At 41.9% G+C, this 27,754-nt stretch overlaps 1 protein-coding gene and 1 pseudogene across 1 annotated transcript; both read left to right on the top strand.

Annotated features, from left to right (window-relative positions):
- Window positions 1–24,935: 24,935 nt before the first annotated feature.
- Window positions 24,936–26,519, top strand: LOC144250187 (ubiquitin carboxyl-terminal hydrolase 17-like protein 6). The gene has a single exon (XM_077792695.1). The coding sequence runs from the start codon at window positions 24,936–24,938 to the stop codon at window positions 26,517–26,519; it is 1,584 nt and encodes a 527-aa protein (XP_077648821.1).
- A 416-nt stretch (window positions 26,520–26,935) lies between these two features.
- Window positions 26,936–27,659, top strand: LOC144250188 (3'-5' RNA nuclease TATDN2 pseudogene; annotated as a pseudogene).
- Window positions 27,660–27,754: the final 95 nt, after the last annotated feature.

Genomic DNA, 27,754 nt, shown 5'->3' on the forward strand with positions numbered 1-27,754 from the left:
ATGCAAATGTTATGTCAGAGGTACAGGAAAAGTCAAGGGTAAAGACTAACAGGCTAGGGATGGCAAAGCAGAAAGAGGGAAAGGAACTATATGACTTCTAATTATGTAGGCCTATGAATACCTCTCCTGCTCGTACCTATGCTTCCTGCTACTTGCAGCTGAATGAATTTCTAATGGGCACATTACCCTGTACCTAGAAAATGTGGCTTGCCAGAAGTCTACTTTCCCTTACCAATTATGATATGCTAATTGCTATATTGGGTAGGCTACTCCATGTAAATCACACTGGTCCTGTTTTCTTTGTTTAGGGGTGAACATGGAGCTAAGCTATGACCACTCAGACAATGATGGAAGTCAGATGGCTTGAGGATACATGTGGTCAAGTTTTTTTTTTGCTCCAAAAAGAGGATTAGAATGGAAAAGTCCTTCATTATAGTGCTCCCATGACAAGGGAGCAAAAGAGAGGCTGGTGCGGTCCTTACATCCCCTTCAAAGGCACACCTCCAATAACCTAAAGATCTCTTACTAGGCCCCACCTTTTAAAGGTTCCATCATCTCTCAATAGCACCAAGCTAAGAGCCAAACCTTTAACATGTAGTCTTTTGGGGTATATTCCAGACCCAAATTATAGCACCTTGTTAACTTAATCTTGCAGGTAAATTTGCCTGTAGTTTCCAATGTTAGAATTTGCAATTTAGAGATTCAAGTATCACCTGTCCTTTTTTGTGGTTTTATATTTTTTTTTTTTTAGAGAGAGAGAGAGAGAGAGAGAGAGAGAGAGAGAGAGAGAGAGAGAGAATTTTAATATTTATTTTTTAGTTCTCGGCGGACACAACATCTTTGTTGGTATGTGGTGCTGAGGATCGAACCCGGGCCGCACGCATGCCAGGCGAGCGCGCTACCGCTTGAGCCACATCCCCAGCCTCTTTTGTGGTTTTATATTGTCACTTTTATTTCTAATGGACTGTGAGAAACTTCAAAACAGATGTAGCTCAAGGCAGTACAATGGCCCACAACGTCACAGCTGAGCCAAGCTGCTTTCGATGTCTATTGTGGCAAAAAAGATTACAGAGGCTCTGTCTATGGCTCTACCTGCCTGACCACCCTCATTGTGAACCCACCATGGCAACACCCCAGTTGGCATATTATGTGAGGTGGACCTAGGGCTTTCCCTTTTGTGCCCACATTTAGTTCTCTGAAGTTGATTGTAGGTTCAAACTTTGTGTTCTCCATACCGTCAGTTAAGTTCCTGGCCTCTCTGAATTGGAGAACATTGTTTTTGCTTGATTTGGATCTGTTGTCAGAAGCTCAGGTAACAATCAGATACAAAGCATGGAACTTTGTTGTGGTGTCAAATATTTTACAGACAGTATTATTTTTCTTCTTGTCACTTCTCAGGGCTTGGCTTTTGCTTTTCTATAGAGCTGTGCAAAGATTTGGTCTTCATTCTCTGACTCTTTAATCCTCACACTCTTGCACTGGGTTTTATCTACTCCCTTCTTTAAAATTCTTATTTGGATAATGCCTTCTTCTCCCTCAAGAAACTGAATCCACAGGAAGTAATCTTCTGTCTTAGTACCTGCCTGAGTACATCTTTCGTCTCCATGAAATTACTGGAAAAGATGATGTTTGTCTCTACACAAGTTTTTAGTCAGAAGAATGGGCTGGAGTTCAGGGAAGGTGAATGTGGTTCAATTCTAGGGTGGTATTCATGTCAGCAGACCTGCCAAACCATCAACTAAATTGTCTGTCTGAAAAGCAATTTTTAATAAATAATAGTTTAGGTAAAGAAAATACTCTGGCTCTGCCTTTAGAAATAATGGACCCATTTTTGTGTTGAAGTGTATTGGGCTATTTCTTGGTCTTTATTAGTGCTGGGTCATTTATCTAGGTCTCATGAGGTTTAGTGTCTGCTTTGGTTTTTAACTCACAGTATTAAATATGAGTACATTCTTTTTTTTGTGTGTGTGTGTGTGTGTGGCACCAGGGATTAAACTCAGGGCACTTAATGAGTAAACCACATCCCTAGCTTTTTTATAAAATAATTTTAATTAAAAAAATTTTTTTGAGACAGGTTCTCACTAAGTTGCTTAGGGCTTTGCTAAGTTGCTGAGGCTGGCTTCAAACCTATGATCTTTCTGCCTCAGCCTCCTGAATTGCTGGGATTACACAGGCAAGTGCCACCACACCTGGCAAGTATGTTCTTTTTATAATCTCTGGAAGGTGGAAAGTTTTTTGAATTTGATTCAAACTCACCCCTTCACGTGGTATATCACAGATGTCAATTGCTTACAACCCTCTCCTGCCTTCTGATAAACCTAGCCTAATTCCCTCTTAAGATTGGGAGCCATCTTGCCAAATGTTGGGGACCACAAATCAAGTCAAGAGGTGCCTGGCAGTTTGCCAGGAGGAGTGGTTTGTGAGGCAATGCCACTGAGCCATTAAGATGATGGGATTCCTTATTGGCTGATTGCTATATCTGGATGATGCTAATTGAGTCAAGCTGTGTGTAATCAGTTAGGTATATATACCTCTGCTGTAATAAAGGGGCTCCTGCTACCTTTGGTACCCGCTACCTTGAGTTCCTGCTCAGTTCCTGCTCAGTTCCCACTTCAACCTTCAAGTTGCTTGTCACCTCCTGGTTATTTTGCCCAGCCGAACTGCAGCAGCCACAAAGGCATGAAAGGTTCATTTCGTCTTTACTATAAACCACTGTGATTTCTAAACTTGCTTGGAATGCCTGCCCATGCCTTGAACTCACCCATGCCAGGCTTTCCCTGACCAGATAACAACCCTTTCCAAAACTTTAGTGGAGCCTCATAAATTCTGGCTCTCCCTGGCCAGATAATGACCTTCTCTGAAGCTCTAATGGCACCTTAATAAATTCTGACATCGGGACCAGCTAAAATATTAACTAACCTTTGTGTTATGCTTGTCAAAATTTTGTTATCTGGCAAGACTTGCCAACTAAACATTCATTTAAATTTTTTCAATTGTAATTTAAAATTTTCTGCTCATTGTTTCTACTTCTCTTTAATGCAATATTAAATATAAAAAAATTTGTTATCTGTAAATTCTCAAGACACCCTCCTTTTGTGTAACTTTCTGTGCTATAAAGCTATGCTCCTAGAGAGCTGCTGGGCTGTCTTCTGTTCCCAAGTTTTTCGGGAGAAACAGCCTGGGCCAGTCGGAATATAAGCTTTCTTTAATTTGATTTCAATTGGAGTAAGTAGTCTTTTCTTTGCATTGTGGTCTAACACCTTCCCACAATAATCTTGCCATTGTTGACTTATTCTGTCTGAACACATCCTAGAAAAGTCAAGAAGTCTTCCCATGATTTTTATCACCTGAAACTAATCCCAGGTTCTTATGATGTACCTGGCTTTTGTATCAAGACATGAATCTGGGACTGGGATTGTGGCTCAGTGACAGAGCACTTGCCTTGCACAGGTGAGATTCTGGGTTTGATCCTCAGCACCAAATAAATAAATAAATGTATTTTTAAAGAAATAACTGTGGTGCAAAACTATAAAATTAAAAAAAAAGACATGAATCTTCTGTTCACCTTCCCCCAACTCCTGTCACACATGTCAGTTTGAATGAAGAAGTTATTATCACTCAAAGTAATTTCCTTAGACAAAAAGAATCCAAGAGCCTCCTAGAATTACCTGAAGATTTCATCAGGGAGGTGAGTATTCATGTGTAGGACTTTATGTAGCAGGCCCCCACAATGAGTAATCCATCTCCTGGATATTCTTGTTCTTCCCCAAAGTCTGTTTAGGCTACCACATCTCTAAGGGTGTGTCTGTTCCCAGCTTTGAGGATTCTCTTTCCTCATCTACCCTAATTTCTCCTAGGAACTTTAGTTTCTTTCCCCTAAAGCAAAGGAGACCCTCCTCTTCTCCTTGACCTAGACAATAGCAAGGCCCATGGAGCAAACTCACCTTATAACTCAAGGCTTATCTACACATTTTCCTAAGAGGAATGTCGGTGTTGCACTTCAGAGGAATTCAATTAATAGAATGACCTCAATCTCTTTAATCTTGACACATAGCCCATCTTAGTGGTAGCTGGAAGGGAGAGCATATTGTAGTGCTTTATTACTTCCTGCTTTTCCAGACATCTTGGAATTGATGTTCAGCCCCTGTGACCCTTCATACAACCCTATGACTCAGAATTTGCAGGGATATATAATTTTGTTCCCACTGAGGAATTCAACTCCCTATTCCCTGAAATGGTTGGGCCTTTCTTCAGTTTGATTCTAGTTATACTTATCTTGTAGCATTTTTTAGAAGTTTCTGGAGTCTAGTAAATACCATATTAAGTTCCAGAGTTGGCAAAGATTCTACAATATTTTTATATTTGAGATAAGAGTTAAGTAAGTAGGCTTCTGATGCCATCTTGAAGTCAGTGTCTTTGGCTTAATCCCCCCTCCCCCATTCATTTTTCTTCACAAACTCTCTGTCACCCAGACTGGTTAGCTCTGTTATCAGGAGCTCACACTGCACTGCTCTGGGTTGTTTCTATGCTCTCTAAATTCTGCTATTCTTTAGATTAGGTGGGAGTGGAGGGGAAGAGATGGCAGGGGTAGAAGGATAGTAAAATGAAACAGACATTATTATTACTGTGTGTATATATATGACTGCATGACCAGTGTGATTCTGCAACCTGTACACTCAGAAAAATGAGAAATTATATCCCATCTGATTCAAATGTATGATATGTCAAGGTCATTGTACTGTCATATGTAACTAATTAAAACAAAAAAATATGAAAAAAAGGAAAAAAAAATTCTGCTATTCTCTACAAGCCAACTCAAATTCTTCCTCTTCTATTAAAATCTTCCAAAGTCTTCTGTCTCAGCAAAATAAGACATAGGGTTCTTCAAACTATCAGTACAATTTTGAACATTGTTGTGAGCATCTTTACTTTTTTTCTGATTGAACAGCTCTTTGGCAGTCAACCAAGAATTGCTATATAGGCTCCTTCTATTGTTATTTACCCAACACATGTTTTAACTTTGTTTCTGTACCTACCTTTTCTTTTGAGTGAAGGAATCACTTTTGTATGTTTCATGGTATTCATTAAATACTGATTTTGTATTTTTGATATATTAGCAATAGTTTTTAAGTGTTCATTAGAAAAATTCAACAGTAGTAAAATAAATATTATGCTTTGATTTAAGGTCATATTCTTTGCGTTGAAAGGGGAATATAAACATTATATCTGTAATAGTTATATCTAATCATGTGGGTTTAGGGAAATTAATTCTATATAGATTCATCACAGCCCAGAACTACTTATATTTCTTCATAACTTCCAAAAACAGCCATTCTCTTTCAGGATCTCTAAGTCAATATCAAATGGCAAGGCGATGGTGGAAGTGGAGGGTTTGGAGAAGGATTGCAGAAACCATGCCAACAATAGAGTTCTGGAGGGATTATGGCAGTTGGGATTTTTGACGAGGGATAAAGGAGCTAAAACAAAGCTGAAGTTCTTAGTTCCAGATGACCACCAATTCCCAGAAATTCCCTGGGTTTTCACTGTAATTTTCTAATTAATTAGATTAAGTCTGACTAAAAAATCATATAGTCAGATTATTGTATCCTGACTAATTAATCTCGATCTATGCCTTGGCAAATCTCCATAATCCATACACCAGTTCCAACCTGTTGATTAATCAATAAGCCTGCTCACAGTTCTGTCAGGGGAGCAGATATTGATTTATCAATAATATAATGTGCTACTGACCTTTTAAAAAATATTTATTTTTTTAGTTGTAGTTGGACACAATTATTTTACTTATTTCTTTTTATGTGGTGCTGAGGATGAATCCAGGGCCTCCCACATGCAGGGGAGCACTCTACTGCTGAGCCCTGTGTTACTGGCCTTTAATGATATCAGAAGAGCAACTAATTTCTCAAGAATATGCTAATTCAATAATAAACAATAAATAAAATTGCCCTGAATTTAGAGATATGTGATTGTAGAAACGATCAATTAGTCTGTATCCAAAAGTTCATTTTTTTTTTAGTGAAGAATAGCTCACTGATTTAATTTTGATAGCTCTAACCCTGAACTTTTGGCAAAAGAAGCAAACAAACAAAAACTCCACCCAAATATATGCAGAAGCCACTAGTTTTCTGGGCATTTTCTTTGCCAGATAGATCTATTTTCTGGGGTGAGAAGTAGAAGTCAAGTCATAACTATTGTTTTTGCCATGGGCCAGTGCTTTCTGCATGTGATCATATGTATGTGTTCAATTATATGATTCTATGAATTCCTGTCTATCTAACTCTTGAAACAAAGCAAAGCATGAAGAGCAAATGACCCAGTCATTATTATTTCCTGAATAATGACTTGTATCTTCATAATAATTTCTTAAGCCCCAAGCAAACCAACCTTTTTATAAGAAGAGGTATAAGCCTGATTTTATATGTATTTTTTCTTTGTTTTCCATCTCTCCTTTTTTTTTTACTTTTCTTTTCTCTCTTTTTTGCCCTTTTCCTCTATTCATGACTGAAGCTAATGATTCTATCATCTTTCTTCACCCATTCAGTTGTTTATCTTTTCCGTGGGCATTCTAATAAAGAATTCAGTGTTTAGCAAAATCCAGTTCCCAACAAAGACATACAAAGTTTTGATTAGTGCAAAAGGTAAATGATTAGCAGCCATTAGGTAAAATTTATTTGTAATAAATATTAATTTTAACACATTGACTTTCCTTCATGGTGACCAGAGTAACAGAATATTTAGAATTTAAATGTGCTTAGGTTAGAAACTAAATAGGAATTGGACTACTGGTCAAAAATAGGAATGGGTAATATCTCTCAGGACAATGCTATGAAAAAAGCTATGAAAAATATAAAATTTAAATTATAAGAAAATTGTAGGTTCAAATTCGGTTGTAAGAAATAATACATAATGATCCTCTGTACCCTTTATCTAGTTTCACTGAGTGTTAACATTTTGCAGATATAACACCCAAGGTATTGACATTGATATAGTCCAGATATAGATGTCTTCATCACCAGAAAGAAGCTTGGTGTCATTCTCTGATAACCACACCCACTCCTCCCTCCCCTCCCCATTTCTGATCTCTGGGAACAATTAATCTGTTCTCCATTTGTACAACTTTGTCAATTTAAGAATGGTATCTAAATGGAATCATACAGTTTTTCATATTTTGAGATGGGCTCTTTGACTCAACATAATTCCCTGGAGATGGAGTCAAGTTATTGCATGTATCAATAGCTTGTTCTTGCTGTCTAGTTTTCCATAGTATAGAGGTGGCATAGTATAGAGTTTAACTGTGTACTTGCTGAGAATATCTGTGTTGCTTCCAGGTTTCAGTTGTTATGATTAAAGCTGCTATGAATTTCTGTGTACAGGATTTTGTGTGAATATATTTTTCATTTCTTTGAGATAAGTAAATGCCTGAGAATGCAAGTTTAGTTTAGAAACTGCCAAACTATTTTCCAGAGTGGTTATATTATTTTATAGTCCTACCAGCAATGTATAAGGATCATTTTTCCACTTTCTCATCAGCATTTGTTGTCCTTAATTTATTTTTATTTTAGCTGCCCTGATAGATGTGCATTGCCATGCCATTGTGGTTTTAACTTTTTGTTCTCTAATGCTAATGACATAGAACATCTTTCATGCACTTAATTACCATCTGTATATGTATCTCCATAGGTAAAATATTTCTTCATGTCCTTTGTCCATTCTCTAATAAGACTTTTAAAATTATTGAGTTTAGAGAGTTCTTATTATATTGCACACACTACTACTTTGTTGGATATGTAGTTTGTACATATTTTCTCTCAATGCATAGCTTGCATTTTCATATATGTTAAGGTTTAAATCTGCATTATATTGTTTGTTTTCAATTTATTTCTCCTGTCCTCTTTTTCTGTGTGTTATTTGAACAGTTTTTAGGGTATTATCTGGATTTATTGATAACATTTTGGGGGACCTCTTTTTGATAACTTTCTTAGTGGTTACTATAGGTGGAACTATCTATCTATGTGGAAAGTGTCTCATTTGGCTGATATCAGTGTTTTCCCAATTCAAGTGAAGAATAGAAAATTCACCTGTGCTTAGGTTTCTTTACCCTTCCTTTTGTTAAAATATATTTGTCAATATTTCCCTCTATATTCACTGACCTCCATACCAGATAGCATTATAAATTTTGCTTCAGTTTTCAAATATGATTTAAGAAGTAGGATAGCCTATTGTCCTTATTCAAATTTTCTTTTTTTAAACTTGCTTTGATGTTCCTTCTTTTTTGAGGTTTCTCTTATTAGAGAACATTCTTTGTGTGTAGGGTAGTATCTAGAACTTTCTTTAGCTTTTTTTTTTTCTGGTGGTACTGGGGATTGAACCCAGGTCCTTATATACACTAAGCAAGTGTTCTACCATTGAATTACGTCCCAGAACTTTTAAAAAATATTATACATTTAATTTATTTTTCCACTGTTTTTATTGGTGGGTACCCAACACTTAAGAATTTTTTTTAAAGTTTTTGGTATCAGGGATTGAACTCACAGGAGCTTATCCACTGAACCACATCTTCAGCCCTTTTTATTTTTTTAATTTGGCAACAGGGCCTTGCTAAGTTGCTGAGGCTGGCTTTGAACTTGTGATCCTCCTGCCTCAGCCTTCCTTGCTGTTGGGATTTCAGCCATGTGCCACCAAACCTGTTTTTATTTTTATTTTTTGGTTGTTCAAAACATTACAAAGCTCATGATATATCATTTTTCATACATTTGACTCAAGTGGGTTATGAACTCCCATTTTTACCCCAAATACAAATTGCAGAATCACATTGGTTACACACTCACTTTTTACATAATGGCATATTGCCAGGGGTGATGAATAACTTGTGTAGATGGATACAGAAGGAGTAGGAGCCCTTTATTGTAGGACAACAGAGGTATTTATACATTTTGCATAGCTTATCTTAATTAGCATAAACTAGATACATCAGTCAACCAATAAGAATCTCTATACTTAATGGCTTGCTTTTGTTACTTCACAAACCACTCCCTCTGTCATTTTGCTAGGCACCATCCAGACTTGTTTAGGAACTCTAACATTCCCCTGGCAAAATATCAGGTGTTATTTTGACTTGTTTACAGACCTTAACATTTCCCCCTTTTGTTTAATTTAAATAAGGACCATAGTGGTTTTTACAGAAACACAATAAATAACCTGCTACAAACAGGGAGGATACAAAATGCCACAATACCAAACCAATCGATGGCTCCATGCAAGAATCCCTTGGAAAAATTATACCAGCAATAACACCGTTAGCAAAGATACTGAGTTACAATTTGTTGTAGATTACAGTTTTTTGTCTCAGTCCAGGTAAAGCAGTGTCTCAATAGATAAACTCACAGTCCAGGTAAATCACAGTCCAGGTAAGTTCTGCAGGCAGCTAGCTTAAATCATTGTCCAGGTAAGTTCTGCAGGCAGCTAGCTTAAATCACAGTCCAGGTAAGTTCTGCAGGCAGCTAGCTTGATCCGAAGTCTCCTCTGTTTGTCAGCCGAAATCTCCGATTTTCAGCAACACTGGAAATTCTTCTACCTTCCTCTTTAGCAACACTGGGTCAAAGGCAGGAACTCCTGATGACTAAAGAAAATCCTGTAGCATTCCACTAAGAAAACAACCTTCTTAACAATTTAGTACATTATCTCAAGGTTTTTTACGTTTGAAATAAGCCTTCCTGCTCCCTGGTCAGGGGGCGGGGAAGAGCCGGCTGCCTCCAGTTGGAAATTCCTTGCTGCACTGGGATTGGCTTGCCCACGTGGCAACCGCCATTGTGCTGATTCATGCACCCTCTGGTAACGGTAATGAAAAGTATTTAGTAATAGCCTTTTGCTGCAACTTTTTTCCTGATAATCCTTCTTCTTCTGAACTTTCTTTTTTCTGACTAGAGTTCCTGGGCTCTTATCAACACATGCCCTAATTATTCTTGGTTCCACTGGAGTGCCTCTTTCCCTTATCAATTTACTTCTCACCCCTTCCCTATTTTCATCACAAAGACAATACAACATTTCAAGACAAAACAAGACACAAACATACTGTATCAATCTTCTCCATTTTCTCGAAATGGCCATTTTTCCTTTCGCCCTATCTGTCTAGGGACGAGCAGATTTGCTCAGGTCCTATCTATGGATGGGCAGCTTTTTTTCATCATTTACCCCCCAGTGTCCCGGGGCTCCCCATATGGGCCACCATCTGCCAGGGGAGGGTGTGTGTGACGAATAACTTGTGTAGATCCATACAGTAGGAGTAGGAGCCCTTTATTGTAGGAAAACAGAGGTATTTATACATTTTGCAAAGCTTATCTTAATTAGCATAAACTAGATACATCAGTCAACCAATAAGAATCTCCACACTTAATGGCTCACTTTTGTTACTTCACAAACCACTCCCTCTGTCATTTTGCTAGGCACGATCCAGACTTGTTTAGGAACTCTAACATTCCCCTGGCAAAATACCAGGTGTTATTTTGACTTGTTTACAGACCTTAACAGCATATTAGTGACTGTTGTATTCTCCTACCTTTCCTATCCTCTTTTTTCCCCCTTCCCCTCGATTCCTGCCGCGTCCGGCTAACGGGAACCGAGTCCGGCGAGAGACGTCGAGGTTAAAAAATAAAAAAAAAAAAAAATCACAGGACACCAAGGTTCTTCATCCAGGAGGAGGCATGTGTGCCGTTTATTATCCAAGTTTGTTCCCTTATATACTTTCTATAACTGCAGTGGAAATTTAGCCAAAACAGAGGAGGAATAACACCTGCTACTCTTGGGTTACCGTGACCGTCCCTTATCAGAAAGCTCCGAGAAGGCCAAGATGTTCCCAAAAAGGCACATATGTCTGAGGCAGATAAACATGAAACCGCAAGCCTGCATCACAACCCTGTGAGCTGGCCACTTTGACATGCAGAACAAGAAACTCGGGGCTGAGCCCCAGGGGCCAGGGAAGGCCTGCCACCAGCAAGTCCCCCTCTTTAGTTTTTTGCATGTCAAAGGGAATCAAGTAGCCCCTGTCTTAGGTCGTCCACCGCCCCTGCACTGCTTACCCGTCTCTGGGGAGGCCCCATTCCCCTGGCTTAGGTTGCAGTGCAAGCGTGGAAGTTGCCCGTCACTGGGTACTACAAGATCAGCTCTTGTCCTAGTAAATGAACACTTTTCAGTTAGGATGTCATGGCCAGCAGGACACAACTGCGGATCCCAGTCATAATCTTTGCCAGTGGGATAGCTATGACCAGGGAGCTTTCTGAACGTAAGGGTCTGGGATGACGGCACCAAGTCAGCAGGGTAATTAGGGACCTGGGCAAAAGCAGGCACATAGGAGGGCTGGGTATTGGCTCCTGTCCATCTACATCTCATCTCCGGATGGGTCGTAAGTACACCTCGTGGGCGGAGTCATCCATCTCCAGGCGTTGATAGTGAACCTGTATTGGCTTAGAGGTTAAAATGTTAATCTGGTCCTTAATGAATTGAGTTATCCTATTTGCAACAGTCTGGCATAAGGTCAAGCAGTAGGTATTGTCTGCGATTTCCACTGTATTAAGTATTGCTATAACATTGGTGGTGGGCCCTTGCATTATATAAACCAACTAATGTTAAGAGATATCAGGAATAGAGATGATTAAGATGAAAGACTAAGAGGTAAGAGGGTAGAAAACTCTTTGCCATTTCAAGAAGTGAATAGGGAAAATGCAGTGGTGTTATAGGATGGGTTGCTTATGAAGAGGGAGGAGAAAAAAGTAGAAGTGAAAATTCAAAGAAGAGTGAAAGAGAACAGTCAAATTTGGCTGTTAGCAAAGGAAAAGAGAAAGAGGGAAACATGGAAAGAAGAGTAGTGAACAAGACAGTACAAAACAAAATTGAAATTCACTAATCAAAAACCCTAACCCTCAAAAAGCAGAGCAAGGAAAAAGGTCCCAATGTTGCAATCAAAAGAAGACTCAGTAAGGGCCCCAGGAGGGGAAGAAGGTAGGGCAGGAACCCATTCATCCCAGTCCAAAGAGGGTTCTCAAATAATTCTTTTCTCTAGGTCTTCTTGAAGCTCCTTGATTTTAGTGCGAACTATGCCCGATTTATTGGCATAGAAGCAGCACCTTTCTCCCAAAGCCAAGCAAATCCCTCCCTGATTGGTGGTCAGCAGATCTAGGCCTTGCCTATTCTGAAGGACTACTTCTGCCAAAGAATCAATTTGGTCTTGTAGGTCCCCAATAGTGCCAGATAGGGTCTGCACATCATCTATAAGCTGCTGAGATAGACGGCGGTAAGAATGTATTGCTGTACCCAGTCCAGCTGTTCCTGTGCCCACAGCAGCCATTATCCCCAGTGTGGCGAGTAGCGGTAGAGCCTGTATAACTTGCCTGTGCCTTTTTACTAGGGTGTCTAGACTGGGAATAGGTAAGGGCTCATCCCCAGGGACAATGGTTGTTATATCAGGGAGGAGCAAGGCGAGGACACAGACACCTGTCCAATTTGCAGGGAGTTGGGGGAAGGCAGAGTTCCCACCACACATAAAAACAGTGCCATTAGGGGGGCAGAGGGCTGGAGTGGGTGAGGAATAATTCTTGGTTATTGAGATTGACCGGTTTCCAAAGGAAGTCACTCCAACATCAACATCATAGGTGTTATTTTGCATCATACCCAGGAGACATTCTGTGAAAGTGCCCATAGGTTGGACCTTGAAAGGCAGCCCGGGCTGGCAGGTCTCATCATCAGATATGGTGGCATTGATAGGAACCGCCACGGGCATGACTGCCCCTGTTGTGATGCAGAGCCAGCAGTCACTAGCAAGCGTGGGATCAGAGTTGTTAAGTAAGAAAAGGGTGGTTTTTAAGATATCCCACGTATTGGCATCCAGATCTGGGAGCTGAGACTTAGGCAGCACCAAGGGGTGGTATATGAGGTCAGGGACCTGTGGTTTCAAGAGCTTGATAACTTGAAGATGTTTAACAGAATCAGTAGGTTCCCCCCCCCCATCAGAGATCCCTGTAGGGGCTGCAGTGGGCCAACAGAAGGGCTTACTGACTTGACCCTGGCACCCAGCCAACCGGAGTTTAGATTCAACTCCCCCTTGGCCAAAAAGAAACGGAGTGAAGTGAGAAGTCACTCCCACCCCCTCCCCAGACCGGGTCTCGGTCAATCTGGCCTCAAAATACTGTCGTCCCTTGTGTACACAAATCGAGGCCGTCTCATAGCAAGAGACATGAACTGCTGAGGTATAAGTGCAAGTTGTGGAGCAGTTACTGAGGGTTTTTTCCGGACTAGGGGGGGTTAATCTTTGGTTTGTTCATGCATACCCACTTAGGGTGGGTGAAATCCCCCAATTTGTTGATGAACTTCAGCCCAGAGGTAGGCTACTTTGGTTACACAATCAGCCGTCTGAATCCAGCTACTGGGGGCCTGATTCCAAATCCCTTCCCTGCACTCGCAGGGGGTCCCAAAAAGATGTTGATAGATATTACCTGGTGGGGGACCCATTCCTGCATCCACAGGCCTGCATACCAGGACTGTTATAAGGAAGATCCAACCCGCAAAACTCATTCTGTCGCTCCTTTGGAGAAGCGAAAATGGTTGAACCTGAAGTCCCAGGGTCGTCGCTCCTTCCTGAGTCTGCGTCCACCGGTCTAGTGCAGCGTTCCGGGACCCAAATGGGTTTTTCTGTCCCTGGAGGGAAGACACATATAGCTCCTCTCACTCTAGCCAAGAGTGGAGCAGGGGATTGCCACTTTCCTGTAGATAAATCCTTCCACCTTATTTGTGCCTTTTGCATGGTGGGAGAGGAGAAGTGACGCTGCGCCGCTGTACGGCCTTCAGCATCTGTGAGCAAAAAATTTAAAGTGAACAGAGTTATATTTAACAGTGCATGTGGTCCCTGACAACTCTGGTATATTTCTCCCTCTTTTGTTTTTTGCAAATAGGTTTTAAGATGTTGATGGGCCCGTTCTACAATGGCCTGTCCTTGGGGGTTATATGGGATTCCTGTTTTGTGTATAATATCCCACTGTGAGCAAAATTTTTGGAAGGTTTGACTAGTATAAGCTGGGCCATTATCTGTTTTTATGCATTGGGGGGTTCCCATGAAGGAAAAGGTTTTTACATAGTGCTGTATCACATCTTTAGCCTTTTCTTCTGAATGTAAAGTAGCAGAGATAAACCCAGAAAATGTGTCTATACTGACATGTACAAAGGACAACTTTCCAAAACTAGGAATATGAGTTACATCAGTTTGCCAGATGTCATTTGGCTGAAGGCCCCTTGGGTTGACTCCCAGAGAAGGGGAATGGATAAAAGATGCACAAGTAGGGCATAGGGAGACAATTTTTAAAGCTTGATCCCGGGAACATCCTGAGCGGAAGCGTAAGGATTGTGCATTTAGGTGAAATTTATTATGAAGCTGGAGGGCCTTATCATACTCAGTTATTGTATATACATGGTTAGTGGCATGTGTGGCAGCGTCTGCCACGGCATTGCCCGCCGCCAGAGGGCCTGGAAGCCCAGAATGACTTCTAATGTGACCTATGAAGAGGGGATCTGCCCTAGCCCATATAAGAAGCTGTACTGTCTGTAGTTGGTCCATGATAGTGGATTGTTTTCCAATTTAAGGTGCTGTCTCAATCGCAGAGGCGAGCCTGGCGATATAGAGACTGTCTGTGAAAACATTAAGGGGCACCGAGCTATAGGTCTGTAAGGCCAATGTTAAGGCTGCAACTTCCACCTTTTGGGCTGAGCAATCGGCCACTCTCTTGCGGATGACCTGGGTCCCATCTGAAACGACAGCAAACCCATTTTTGGCCCCGTCAGTGAAGACGGTTTGTGCCCCCAGGAGAGGATCCTTTTTTAGGATCTTTGGGAAAATTATTGGACATGTCTTTAGACTTTCAAGGAGCCTGCTTTTAGGGTAGTGATTGTCAACCTGTCCCATGAAACTACAGAAGAAGAGACACCAGAGATCATGTTCCTGTCTTAATTTAGAAAGAATGTCTTGATTATATGGTAATATGAGAACATCAAAGGTTTTCCCAAACAAGGCATCTCCTAGATATTTTGCTTTCCAAACTAATTGTATTACCAGATCATGGAAAGGTATCAAGACCCGAGAGGGGGATGCAGGTAAGTGAACCCAATAAATAGGACCAGTCTGCCAAAAAACTCCAGTTGGGGTGAGTTTTGACGGCAGAACAATGAATAACAAGGACTGGGAGTAGTCCACCTGCATTACCTGCATCTCTTGTAAGGCTGTCTCTATCAATCTAAGTGCCTTTAAGGCTTCTGGAGTAGGTTTTTGCGGGGAGGTGGGTAAGGGGTCTCCTCTCAAAAGGTCATACAGGGGTTTACGTTAGTAGTTCAATATACTTAATGTTTAATCAACAATGTGAATTTATTTACCAAAATTAATCTTTATCTTAAACAGTAAGAATTATTAGGCAATAAGGATCTTTCTTTAAAGAAATAAACTTACATTTTAATAGGTGTTTATCATGTCAAAATATGGACAAAATTTTAGCTCACATTAGTATAGTTAAATTAGGAAAATAACCTGAAATACCCTTAAATTAATTATAGTCAGTTTAGTATATATAAATCTCTTTTTTAATTGCTCTAACTTTTTACATCATCTGTTTAGATAACAATATAAAAATCTTTTTTACTTAGGAAAATGAATATAAAGACCTTGTTTTACCCAAAGATGATTTCTTTCTTCTTTTTAGGATCCATGTGTGCTTTTTCTTTGTTGAAGCATCTTTTTCTTTTTAATATTTTGGAACAATTTCTGAAAACCTTAGAATCTATAAACAAATTATTATACTTTGATAAGAAACATCAATGAAAATATAGTTAAAACCCTTAGATATTTTGTAGAAATAATTATAATAATTTATTATCTTATGAGTTTAAACAGTAACTTTGAGAATTAGAAACTACTTGATTGTATTTTCACTTAAAAGCAAATTTATAGTAAACACGTTTATCTCAAATATCTGTAACTGAAAAGGCAGAGTATCTGATAAATGTAAATATAAAACATAAATTATGGGCTTCCTGTTGAAGAAAAACAATTAGGCAAATATATATTAACTAATCAATAGGCATGTACTAATTAATTTATAGATTAACAAATATAGGTTATCTAAATATCTAAAAATATATATATTAAGAATAAGAACATAACTTATAATTGTATTAACTTTATGTAACCACGTGGTCTTAAAATATTTGGATCCATTTTAATTTATTTTTAACTAGGAGTGCACTCTTCTATGTGACGTCACTTGATGTAACTGAAATAAGATCCTTGAGTATACATTTTTATTTTTATAGTTAGCAATGAGAATAAGGATTTTTTGGTCATCACAGGAACTTTGCCGGCTTGTTCCTGTGGCGAGCAAATGCATCCTCATAACCTCCAAAATTAAAAGTAAAATATAAAGAAAGCATATTTGATATCTCTCATCAATAGAACATTATTTAGTAACACAACTATAAAGAAAAAGTCAGGTTATTTAACTTAGAACTAGTTTAAATTTAGGACTGTAACATAGAAACCTGTGGAATTAAATTTTGTCTGAAAAAGATATCTTTTGTTAGCATTTACAGGTAGGCATTTTTTAAAAATACAGGCTCTGAGCAGCTCTGGTAGAAATCTGAAACACAGCAGTACAGTTAGTGGCTAGAAGGCGGGACTAGAAGTCCTGTCTGAGTGACTGTGGAAGAACCAATCAGAAGCCCGCAAAAGTGTGGGAGGTGGGACCAGGAAGCTGCTCTTCTGGCCAGGCACCCCATGGTTACCATGGTGATGCAAACAACATGGAGTCTGCTGCCCGTTTTCGGGGCAAAAGTTTCCCAAGTTTTCCTAGTCGATTGCATTTTGTTTGATTTTGTCTGCATTTTTCCCCGCCTGGCCAAGATCTTACTGCAGTAGCAGCTTGTTCTGTCTCTGCGACCTGCGGTTGCAGCTGTACATCCTGCACTTCCTGGCGTTCCCCTGGGGAGTCTACAGATAGAAAGGGGTTGGTCCGTGGGAGGTGACGAAGCCGCCCACTCCCTGGGGCACCATTCCATTCCTGGATTGCCCCGTACACCTTGGCTTCCCGTTTTGAGGGCAGCGGCCAGAACCTGTCCAGAACCTGTCCAGTAATATGAGCTCCATCAATATCCTTACAAGCTCGAATCATGTCATCAACACTCTTTGCTCTGGTAGATTTAATGGCATTTTGGCAATAGGAATTTGCATTTTCAAGAGCCAATTGCTTAATGATTGGCATGGCTTGTTCCAAGTTAGGGAATATTTTTCCTGCTATCTGCATCAATCGGGCAATGAAGTCAGAATAAGGCTCAGAGGGTCCTTGAGCAATTTTTGAAATTTTTGTTTCAGCATTTGAAATAGGTAGAGCCTTCCAAGCCTGAACGGCTGCTGTAGCTATCTGAGCATAGACCCCAGGATCATAATTAATTTGCTGATAATTAATTTATGATAGCATATTGTCCCGAGCCTGTTAACATTTCAAGGTTACGCCGTGGGAAGCCGGCGTCTTGATTGACTCGGGTTAGCTCGAGACACCTCTCTTGATTTTCACGTTTCCACAACAAAAAATCCCCTCCGGACAACACAGCCCTGCAAAGCTGTTGCCAGTCATTAGGTGTCAGCTGATTGGCAGAGAAAGACTCGAAGAGAGTCAATGTAAAGGGGGCATGGGTTCTGTAATTAGTAACTGCCTCCTTTAGTTGTTTAATATCCTTAAAGGCTAAAGGAACATGCACTCTGGCCAGCTGTCCATTGGCATCCAGGTTTTCAATTACTGGAAAAGTTTGGGCCGTCTTAGGCTGCCACTGAACACCCCCCACCTTCTGAGGTTGTCCTCATGCCAATCGGGGTTATAAGGAGGGAGCTCAGCATCGATCGGGGCCATAGGTGCTTTAAATCTTGACTTTTTCAATCGACCCTCCAGTTCCTCTATCTCCCTTTCCAGTTCTTCCTCCTGCCAGCTGTTACCATGGAGCCCAGTTAGTAACTCCCTTATCTTAGAAATGTAGTCAGCACTGTGAAGCCCAGCTCAAGGCCAGAGGCCTTGTTTACATATTTTTGTGGAAAACTAGTAAGGGAGTGTCCAGCGCCTGGAGTGCTGATTTTTTCAGACAGTAGCCAAATAAAACAGAGCAACATGAAAATAGGAAGTTTATCTACATTGAACTTTTGTAGAGATTCTTTTGCTGAAAGTCCTAAAATAAGCCATGGTGAATATTCTGGAGAAGGTCAGTTAAGACTTTTCTGTGGGCCTGGTAGGGAGGGGGACGATGAGAAGGCAGGGTTGAGAGCAGCTAGGGTGGATCTAAGAATGAAGAAGGAGATGTGAAAGAATAATGGGAAAGGGGTAAGAACTCTGCCATTTGCTCTTCCTGGACCTGATTAAGGGCCTGTTCACATTCAGCAAGCTGCTCCTTAATCTTTACTTTATCAGTTAAAAGAGCATCCTTTACCAATCTCCATAGGGAGAAAGTAGCAATCGGGACTCTATCCGGACCCTGGTCCCTCAACAACTTTTGGATATCCTGCTTTACCAAATCCCAATCACTGTTATTAAGAAAGCCTCCTGTCAGAAACCAAGGACAAGCCTGGGCTATAGCTTCAACGAATTCGGTTGCTGTCTTGGTTTTTATTCCTGTTCCTTGTTTGCTTAACAGTTCTTTAACTTCGTTGGCCAGACGAAGTTTCGCTGTTGAGTTACCCATGGTACGTACCCTGTCTCTTTTAAATTATCTTTATACCAATCCTCCCCCTTCTCCCTTAGAAGGTGAGCCTCGTCCGCTTACCTCTGCTTTCCGGGTCTCGGTGGGACCTCCAGATGCCGCGTCCGGCTAACGGGAACCGAGTCCGGCGAGAGACGTCGAGGTTAAAAAATAAAAAAAAAAAAAAATCACAGGACACCAAGGTTCTTCATCCAGGAGGAGGCATGTGTGCCGTTTATTATCCAAGTTTGTTCCCTTATATACTTTCTATAACTGCAGTGGAAATTTAGCCAAAACAGAGGAGGAATAACACCTGCTACTCTTGGGTTACCGTGACCGTCCCTTATCAGAAAGCTCCGAGAAGGCCAAGATGTTCCCAAAAAGGCACATATGTCTGAGGCAGATAAACATGAAACCGCAAGCCTGCATCACAACCCTGTGAGCTGGCCACTTTGACATGCAGAACAAGAAACTCGGGGCTGAGCCCCAGGGGCCAGGGAAGGCCTGCCACCAGCAGATTCCCATCTTCTCTCTCTACCTCATCTGCTGTTGTTCAATTCTCTCTCTTGTTTCCCCCCATTTCCCCTAACAACCTCTTATATGTAATTTTGTGTAACATTGAGGGTCATCTAACATTTCCTTTGGGCCCAAGGATTGTGGGCCCAGTGCCCCATCCCAGCACTTCATGGGGCATCTTCTGCTCCTGGCACTGTGTCCAAAAGCCCCATGTTCCTTGTCCTTCCCCTGTGGGTGGAAAATGAAATTTTAGTGCATCAGCAGAACCACAACCATGGCTCCATTATCAACAAAGGACAGATTTTCCACTCTGAGTTCAGTACTGCCTTTTTAGGAGGGATTCAGATGGGGGACATATTGATTACTATGCTATTTGAGATTCTAGTGTTGTTCCTTAGAATCGACACAGAATTGACAAGGGCACTTGTAGGAAGAACTGGAGATCCTGAAACAGAGGATGTGGAGTCAGGTTTCAACAAATGCACAACATCCTGGCTGGATAGGATACTTACTTGGAGATATAGTGGACTCTGGCAGCATCTCAACAGACCAGTTGGCCTGGTGAGGAATTCCCAGGCTAGGCCCTCAGGGGACTGGGATGGACAATTCAGTTAAAGAGACAGAAGCATGCAGGATCTAACCCAGGCTCATTGATCCAAGTCACCCCCTGGCTCTCCATATACCTAGGCCTCCTCTTACCTGGGGTGGTCCTCCTCTGGTGGGGGAGCCCTGGGACCCACTGCTGCCTTTCACATTCTGGGTTTCATGAGTCTGTGTGGCTGAGGCTGTGGGGAATGACCCATCCACGACCTCATCTCCTTGGAGTCAGGTCTGCCTTCCTCAGGGGCTTGCTTTTAGAATTTTCTGAGTTACAAGGAAAAGAAAGGAAAAATGTCATATTCACAGAGAAACAAATACTTTCTTCCCCTGTACACTGAGCAGAACTCATGACCACATAGTCACGTCTGTTACCCACAATGTGATGTCCCTTCCCCAGATGTTTCTCCATTCTCTGCTGTGGCCACCTGGTCCAGGAACAGGACCCTGCCATAGACTAGAAACACTGCATGAGAATGTAATGATAGATTTGCACCATGAGTGGCTGATTCTAGAGAACAGGAACCTCTCTGTGGTGGCACAGTGTCAGTGCCAGGAGAGGAAGTGATTTTCCTGAGTGATGAGGTAACCATGGCCACGAGGACTGGTATACTTAATGCTCTTAGACACCTATTTGAAAACCGCAAATGCAGTGTGGTTTCCCTTCTTTATTTTCATTGCTACCTTTGAGGTCAGAGTAGACAGTTTTCAGGGACAATGTCCCAAAGAACATGTATTTTCTTTTATACTTAAACTTGAGCTCATGATCTTGATTCTTATGTGCTAGCTTAACATTACTACCCTGCTATTTAGCTAGTTTCTAATAAATATGAAATCAATGTATTTGAACTAGAATTGAACAAAGGACATATTTATACTTGACATCTCCATGTGATATATTAGGCCCCCAAATCAAGAACTGACAGATTCAAAATATTGACATACTACCCTGCATTTTCCTGATCATAATGGGATAAAGATATAAATAGCAACAAACATGGACATTTGATTCAGATATGGAAATGGAGTGACTGACTATTCAAGAAACAGTTAATCTTTGAAAACCGAAAGGGAGAAATTAAAAAATGTCGTTAGCCTAATGGAAATGGGGTGACAATATAGCAAAACCTGTGGGATGCCACAATAGGAAGCACTAAAAGGAAAGCTTCTGGCAAGGAGTGGCTAGATAAATATACATATATATTTATAGATGTAAACATAACGTATAAGTGATCTCCAATAAGTAGCCTAAGGAGGCTCCCAAACCTTCAAAAGTAGAAAAAAATAAAATAATAAATATCACAACAGATGCATAAAACAAACAACTGTTGTGATGAAATAATAAATAAAGTTGAAAGGCCTTTTGCTAAAAAACCAGAAAATATAAACACAAATAAAATAACAGAGGAGAGGCAGGTGACCTGAATAAATTAGAGGTGACAGGAGACATTGCAACTGACACCAGAGAAACTAAGAGAATCCTGAATCATGAGGAATTCTTTTTGAAAAAAAATGCTAATAAATTTTAAAATCTTGAGGAAGTGGACAAATTCCTGCCCTTGGACATAAAATGCTCATGACCTTTCAAAATTGACCTCAGTATATATTCAAAACACAAGAAAGGAATTGAACCAGTTGTTGTAAAGATTCTCCCAAGGAACATCCATTGGTAGATAGGATCAATGCTGAGTTTCAGCAAATTTTTGACAGGATCTAAAAGCAATGCTTCTCAAATGCTTCCATGCAATTGAAAGGGAGGGACATTTAGAAACCTATTCCATGGGGCCTGTTAGTTGCAGAGCAGGCTAAACCAATGTCAGCTACAGCGTGGGCTGAACACTTGACCCTCACCCATCTGGTTCCTTATCCCTTGTTTACCTCAAGTCAGAACACTTAACCCCACTCAAGGCTGAACACTTGACCCCCACACATCTGGTGCAAAGGAAACCCACATCTAACTTCTTCCCTCTCACTGAGGGCAGAAGATGAGACCCTTAGCAACTACTGTATGATCCACTCACTGTAGGCCAACAAAGCAGCTTGCAGACCCAGAGACCCCATCAGATGTTGGCTCTCAAAACTCTCCCCTCTCCCTCTCTCTCTTTCCTGTCACTCTCTCTTCCCCTCTCTCTCTCCCTCTCCCTCTCTTTACTCTTTTTTTCTCTCTCTTGTGCTTTGCTGTCTTCTCTATCTCTCTCTCTCTTTCTCTCTCTCTCTCTCTCTCTCTCTCTCTCTCGCATTCTCTCTCGCTCTCTTTCTCTCTCTCTTTCTCTCTCGCTCTCTTTCTCTCGCTCTCTCTCACTCTCTCTCTCTCTCTCTCACTCTCTCTCTTTCTCTCTCTCTCTCTCTCTTTCTCTCTCTCTCTCTCTTTCTCTTCCTTCCCTGTTAATCAGACACCACCACAATAAAGATCCCTTGGTCACTCCAAGTGTCGTGGTAACTTTCCTTTCAGAGCCAACCTTCACCTGTTTATTTACCAAAACTGAGGAGGACACAAAAGAAAAAGCAAAAATGAACTAACCACTGATATTTAGCCATGAAAAAGGAAATCCTGTCAACTTCAAGAGCTTTCCTGGAACTGGAAGATGCCACATTCTACACACTGAAAGATAAGGCTCCAGGGCTGGGCTGTAGCTCAGTGGTAGATCCTTGCCTTGCAGGTGTGAAGCCCTGGATCTGATCCTCAGCACCACATAAAAGTGAATAAATGAATAAAGATTTAAAACATAAAAGGCTCCAGTGTTTTCTCTCATGTGTGGAAACTAAAGGAAACAGATGAAGAGAAGGGATCATCAAGGACTGGGAAGGGTGTGGCCAGGGTGAGAGATGGAAATTGAAGACAGAAGGAGGAGAAATGGGTAGAAGGGTGGATGAACAGGGGAAAGCTTGACATGTGCATGGATGAAACTAGCAGGATGAAGCCCATTAATTTGTTCAATTTACAGTTTAAAATGCCCAGGGCAAACACGACCAGTTTCCATAGAACTCCTCCACCTCCCCATAGAGCCCAGAATGGTGGAGTAGGTTTCCTCTGAAATTTGAATCTTCCTGTAGTCATTAAAATGTTGAATGATTAATATAATCTTTCTCAATGCAAACACCCTCTGTTTACAATGAAGTGATGCTTACCCAAGGACCTACACCTCCATCATTTCCTGTTTCTCCTCTACTCTTTTCCCCAGCCATAATCTGAAGAACCCATTGGGAAAGGAATCCAACCTGAGGTCCATCTGTCCATCCCTAGTCTGTCAGCAGGTTGTCAGGAATGTGGCTGCTGGGCAAACACAGAAGGAGCAGAGTCAGCTTCCTAGATGTCACAGAAAAGGGAGGGACATTGGATACTGCCCTGGGGCCACGGGATCACATGCCTTGTCTAATGCAATCAGCCTAATCCCTGTGGACATTCCTGTTAAAAAATGTCTCACACATTTGCATCTCAGTTCTATATTCCATGTGTCTGATTTGGAAATCATTGGGTCCTGGATCAATGTTACTTACCTGTGGATCTGTGTGAACCTTTCTGAGCTAATACTGCGTATATACATGTTTACAAAAACAACACTCAAAAGATTCTCAGGCATTTAATAGATAAGAAATGCAAGATAATATTGAGTTTCCATGAATTTGGGTTACTGTGGTCTGAAGGATGATTTTTATGCCTCTACACTTAAATATGCATTTGTTAAAAGAAATACATTTGAGTGGTTCAAGTGTTTGTAAGAAACACATTATTGTGAGATGAATGATATGATTTCAGTTTTGCCTTTCAAAGTCCAGTTCTTTCTCTTCCTCTCTAGAGTTTGGAATAAACAATTTGTGACTTGAAAATGATGATTTTGAAAACTGGGTGGTAGACTCCTCACGTGTACCTAATTTTCTAGAAGTTTTGTTAAAGGCTCAAATATAGAGATGAATAAACCATTGGTGGTATATTGAGAAATCATTTTGCAATCTGTCCTTTGGAATTCTTCTCTGGCTTCTAGATTTTGACTCCCCACTTAGTCTCCATCCTGGGTGGAGAGGTGGGGTCCATGTTTTCCTTCAGTGCCCTCCACAAGCTGCACACACACAAGGCTGTCCATTTTATAAGCCAACAGAGGTAGAAAATTACATTTCAAACTATGTTCCAGATCATTCCACTGAGGAATGAGATTCAACAGAGGTAAGGGACGAGAGAATGAACACGTTAGATCATTAATCTTATTTAAACTATTTATGACCCGATATGAGTACTGGCATTTGGGTGGAGAAGTCTGTACATAAGATACATGAGTTCTGGAAGGAACATTATCTTGAACATAATAAAATCTTATTCCATGCCTCCTTGATATTTCTGCCAAAGACAAGCAGACATAATCCTAAAGGACTTTTTTTTTAATTCAAAACCATCATGGAAATGTGTCAGGACACGTCCAGCATGACTTGGTTTATTGAGAAGGAAATGAAATGTATCTTTTTCTCAGAGAAGTGGTTTAAAAGTTTAATAATACATATATATTTTAATAAGTAAAAACATTTTAATTTGAGATATTACCACTATGACTATCTGCACTCCTCAAAAAGCTTATGAAATGTGGTTATAAAAATACTCCTTGGGCTGGGGTTGTGGCTAAAGTGGTAACAGCGCTTGCCTGGCATGTGCCTGGTGCTGGGTTCGATCCCTGCCACCACATAAAAATAAAATAAAGATGCTGTGTCCACCGAACAATGAAAAAAAATAAATATTAAAATTCTCTCTCTCTCTGTCTCTTTCAAACACAAAACAAAACAAAACAACAACAACAACAACAACAAAAACCTCCTGAGATCCACAAACAGGGAAAAGAGTCAACCAGTCTCTCCAGGAAGTGAACTGACCACACCCAAATCCCTTTTCCAATTCAGTGTTTGCAGGTGATTGGTGGATCTGGCAGGAAGTTAGTGGGTGTGGTCAGGAGGCTGAGCCATAAAAGACTGAAAACATAGACCCGGCTGTCATTTGAAGGCCGGCTCCGAAGGAGAAGCTCTCTCCTCTGGAGATTCAGCAGGGAAACCTGGTGGTTACTGGTCCTGGAGACATGGAGGCAGCTTCACTCCACTGCGGAGGTGAGTCTCAGTTTCATGACTGTATAAAACCTGAATGTTCATCAAATGCAGCTGATGCTAAAGTCTATTTGGGTCCTTCTCTACCTGCAGAGTCATCGTTGTCACCTTGCCCTGATGCACACTTAAATAAGAATTCAGCTCCTGTGGGGCCACTGCTGGCTCCTAGAGGGAAACTTTGTCTGAACTGGCAGAGACGGTCGGCAGCTGGTGCTGGGCTGCAGAACATGGGAAACACTTGCTACGTGAATGCAGCCCTACAGTGCCTGACATATACACCTCCTCTGGCCAACTACATGCTGTCCCAGGAGCACTGCCAACGCTGTCCTCGTCACAGGGTCTGCATGCTGTGTGTGATGCAAGCCCACGTGACACGGGCTCTCCGCCACCCTGGGGATGTCATTCGGCCCCTGCCTGCTTTGGTTGACGGCTTCCACACTTCCCGGCAAGAAGATGCCCATGAATTTCTGCTCTTTACTCTCCATGCCATGCAGGAAGCATGTCTGCATGGGCACAAGCAGCCAGGTGCTCACTCCAAGGACCCTACCCTCATGCGCCAGATATTTGGAGGGTGCTGGAGATCTCAAATCAAGTGTCTCCACTGCTGTGGCGTTTCAGACACTTTTGACCCCTACCTGGACATTATGCTAGACATCACGGCAGCTCCCAGTGTGCAGCATGCACTGGAGCACTTGGTGAAGCCCGAGTGGCTGGAAGGGGAGAACGCCTACCAGTGTGGTGTCTGTCAGAAGAAGAGGCCAGCCTGCAAGACCCTGACCCTGCAGAAGGCACCAAACGTTCTTATGCTGGTATTGAAACGGTTCTCGGATCTCACAGGGGAAAAAATTGCTAAGCACGTGCGCTATCCTGAGTGCCTTGACATGCAGCCATACATGTCTCAGCAGGGCAGAGGCCCACTGGTGTATGCCCTCTATGCTGTGCTGGTCCATGCCGGGGTGACTTGTCGCAGCGGACACTACTATTGTTATATAAAAGCTGGCAATGGCCAGTGGTACAAAATGGACGATGCTAAGGTAGTGGCCTGTGACATTGCTTGTGTCCTGAGTCAGCGTGCCTATGTCCTCTTTTATGTCCAGAAGAGTGAACTTGAAACTGACAATGGGAGTGTGTCCCTGGGCAGGGAAACAATAGCTCTTGGGCCTGAGGACACAATCTTGAGAGCCACCCAAGGAGAGCTCCAAGGAGACTCCTATAGCAAAGCACTAGAGCCAGAAGAGCGCTTGGAGGATACAGCTACTGGAGAAATCACCTTGGATCAGTGGAAATTTCTCCAAGAACAGAACCGACCAAAGTCTGAATTCAACCTCAGGAAAGTGGAATTCACTCTGCCTCCCAATGTTGTTGTGATTCACCAGTCAAAACACAGAGAAAAGGAGAACATAATGGATAAGCAGGAAACATACAAGCAGAGCAAGGATACCAAGTACAGCATACGTGAGGAGTTGGTGAACACTGGCCAACTCCCGTGTCTTGCAGGAAGGCCCAGAGCCAACAAGAAGAAGAACAAGCAGGGCAAGAGGACAGTAATTGTGGTCTAGCAATCCAGGACACTGTGAAGGCCTTTGTACCGCAAACTAATGGTAAGTACTTAGCAGTCCCTGGAGTGCTTTGAGTTCCCTGAAGTAGAGGAGTGCAAACAGAAGCCTGGGTGATCACGGGATCCAGTTGTGGGTTTGGGAGTCAAACCAAAGCCTTTAGTCAGTCTCCAATCATTGGGACTTCTCCAAAGTGCCATGGCATCTCTGAAACCTTGAGAACTGTGGTGGATGGGCCGTGGAAAGAGGGAAAGGTGCCCGTGGCATCCAAGCAGTTCAAGGTCAAGTACCACTGCAGAAGGTTGTCCCAACAAGCTCAGCTGCCTGCAGAGCCCAGGGACGTGGCACTCTCCAGCTGCCAGCTCACAGCCCTGCATCGCGTCCCTGAGGGGGCAGCAGCCCCAGGCACCTGAAAGGTCATGAGGATGTCCATGCGGTTATCCAGGAACTCATCCCACTGCAGAAATCCTTCTCCTCCTCTTCTAACTCTGCTCCTAACCTCCCTCGCCTCTCCTTCCTCTTCTTCCTGTGCTCCAGGTGTGGGCAGGGCCACTCCCAAAGGCTGCCTAATTAGGAGCATTGGGCCTTCTTTTGTCCAAGGGATTGTGTATGTGCCCTGTGAATGCCTCCCTAGAAGAAATGGCTTTTCTAGAGGAAGAAGCCTGCAGCCTTAGGGTTGATTCCAAAGATACTTCTCCTAACTCCATGAACTCTGAATTTGCAGCTGAAGCTGAAGGTCAGAAGGATGGGATGGAAGGACCAAACGAAGCCCAGAAAAGCAGCTGGAATAGGCTTGGGACCAGGACTCCAAGCTGATCTCCCTGAAGGCTCCACAGGACATCCTAGGGAAATGCAGTGCCCAGAAGGAAAGAAGCTGCCACCCCTAGGGTGAAGCCCAGCCCAGAAGTGTGTCCCAACCATATGGAAGGACCAGCCCTGAGCATCAAGGTCACTTGTCAGAAAGAGAAAGACTTGCCCCCAGAGGTCAGAGCCCAGGAGGAACAGCCTGACAGGAGCAGGTTCTGTGACACCAGAGTGATTGTGGACCCTCGGGAGGAACCTCCTTAGGAGTCACTTGGTGACCCAAGGACAGTCATTGACAAGCCCTCTGTGGTGAAGGCGATCCCCCACTCACTGTCTTGACAGGGTCACAGTGAGAAAAATGTTGGCAAAGCTGCTCTCCCACTCTCTTGACAGGGTCACAGTGAGGATGATTGCTGGCAAAGCCACACTGGTTG

The sequence above is a fragment of the Urocitellus parryii genome, chromosome 14, assembly GCF_045843805.1.
Source record: "Urocitellus parryii isolate mUroPar1 chromosome 14, mUroPar1.hap1, whole genome shotgun sequence".
NCBI lineage: Eukaryota > Metazoa > Chordata > Mammalia > Rodentia > Sciuridae > Urocitellus > Urocitellus parryii.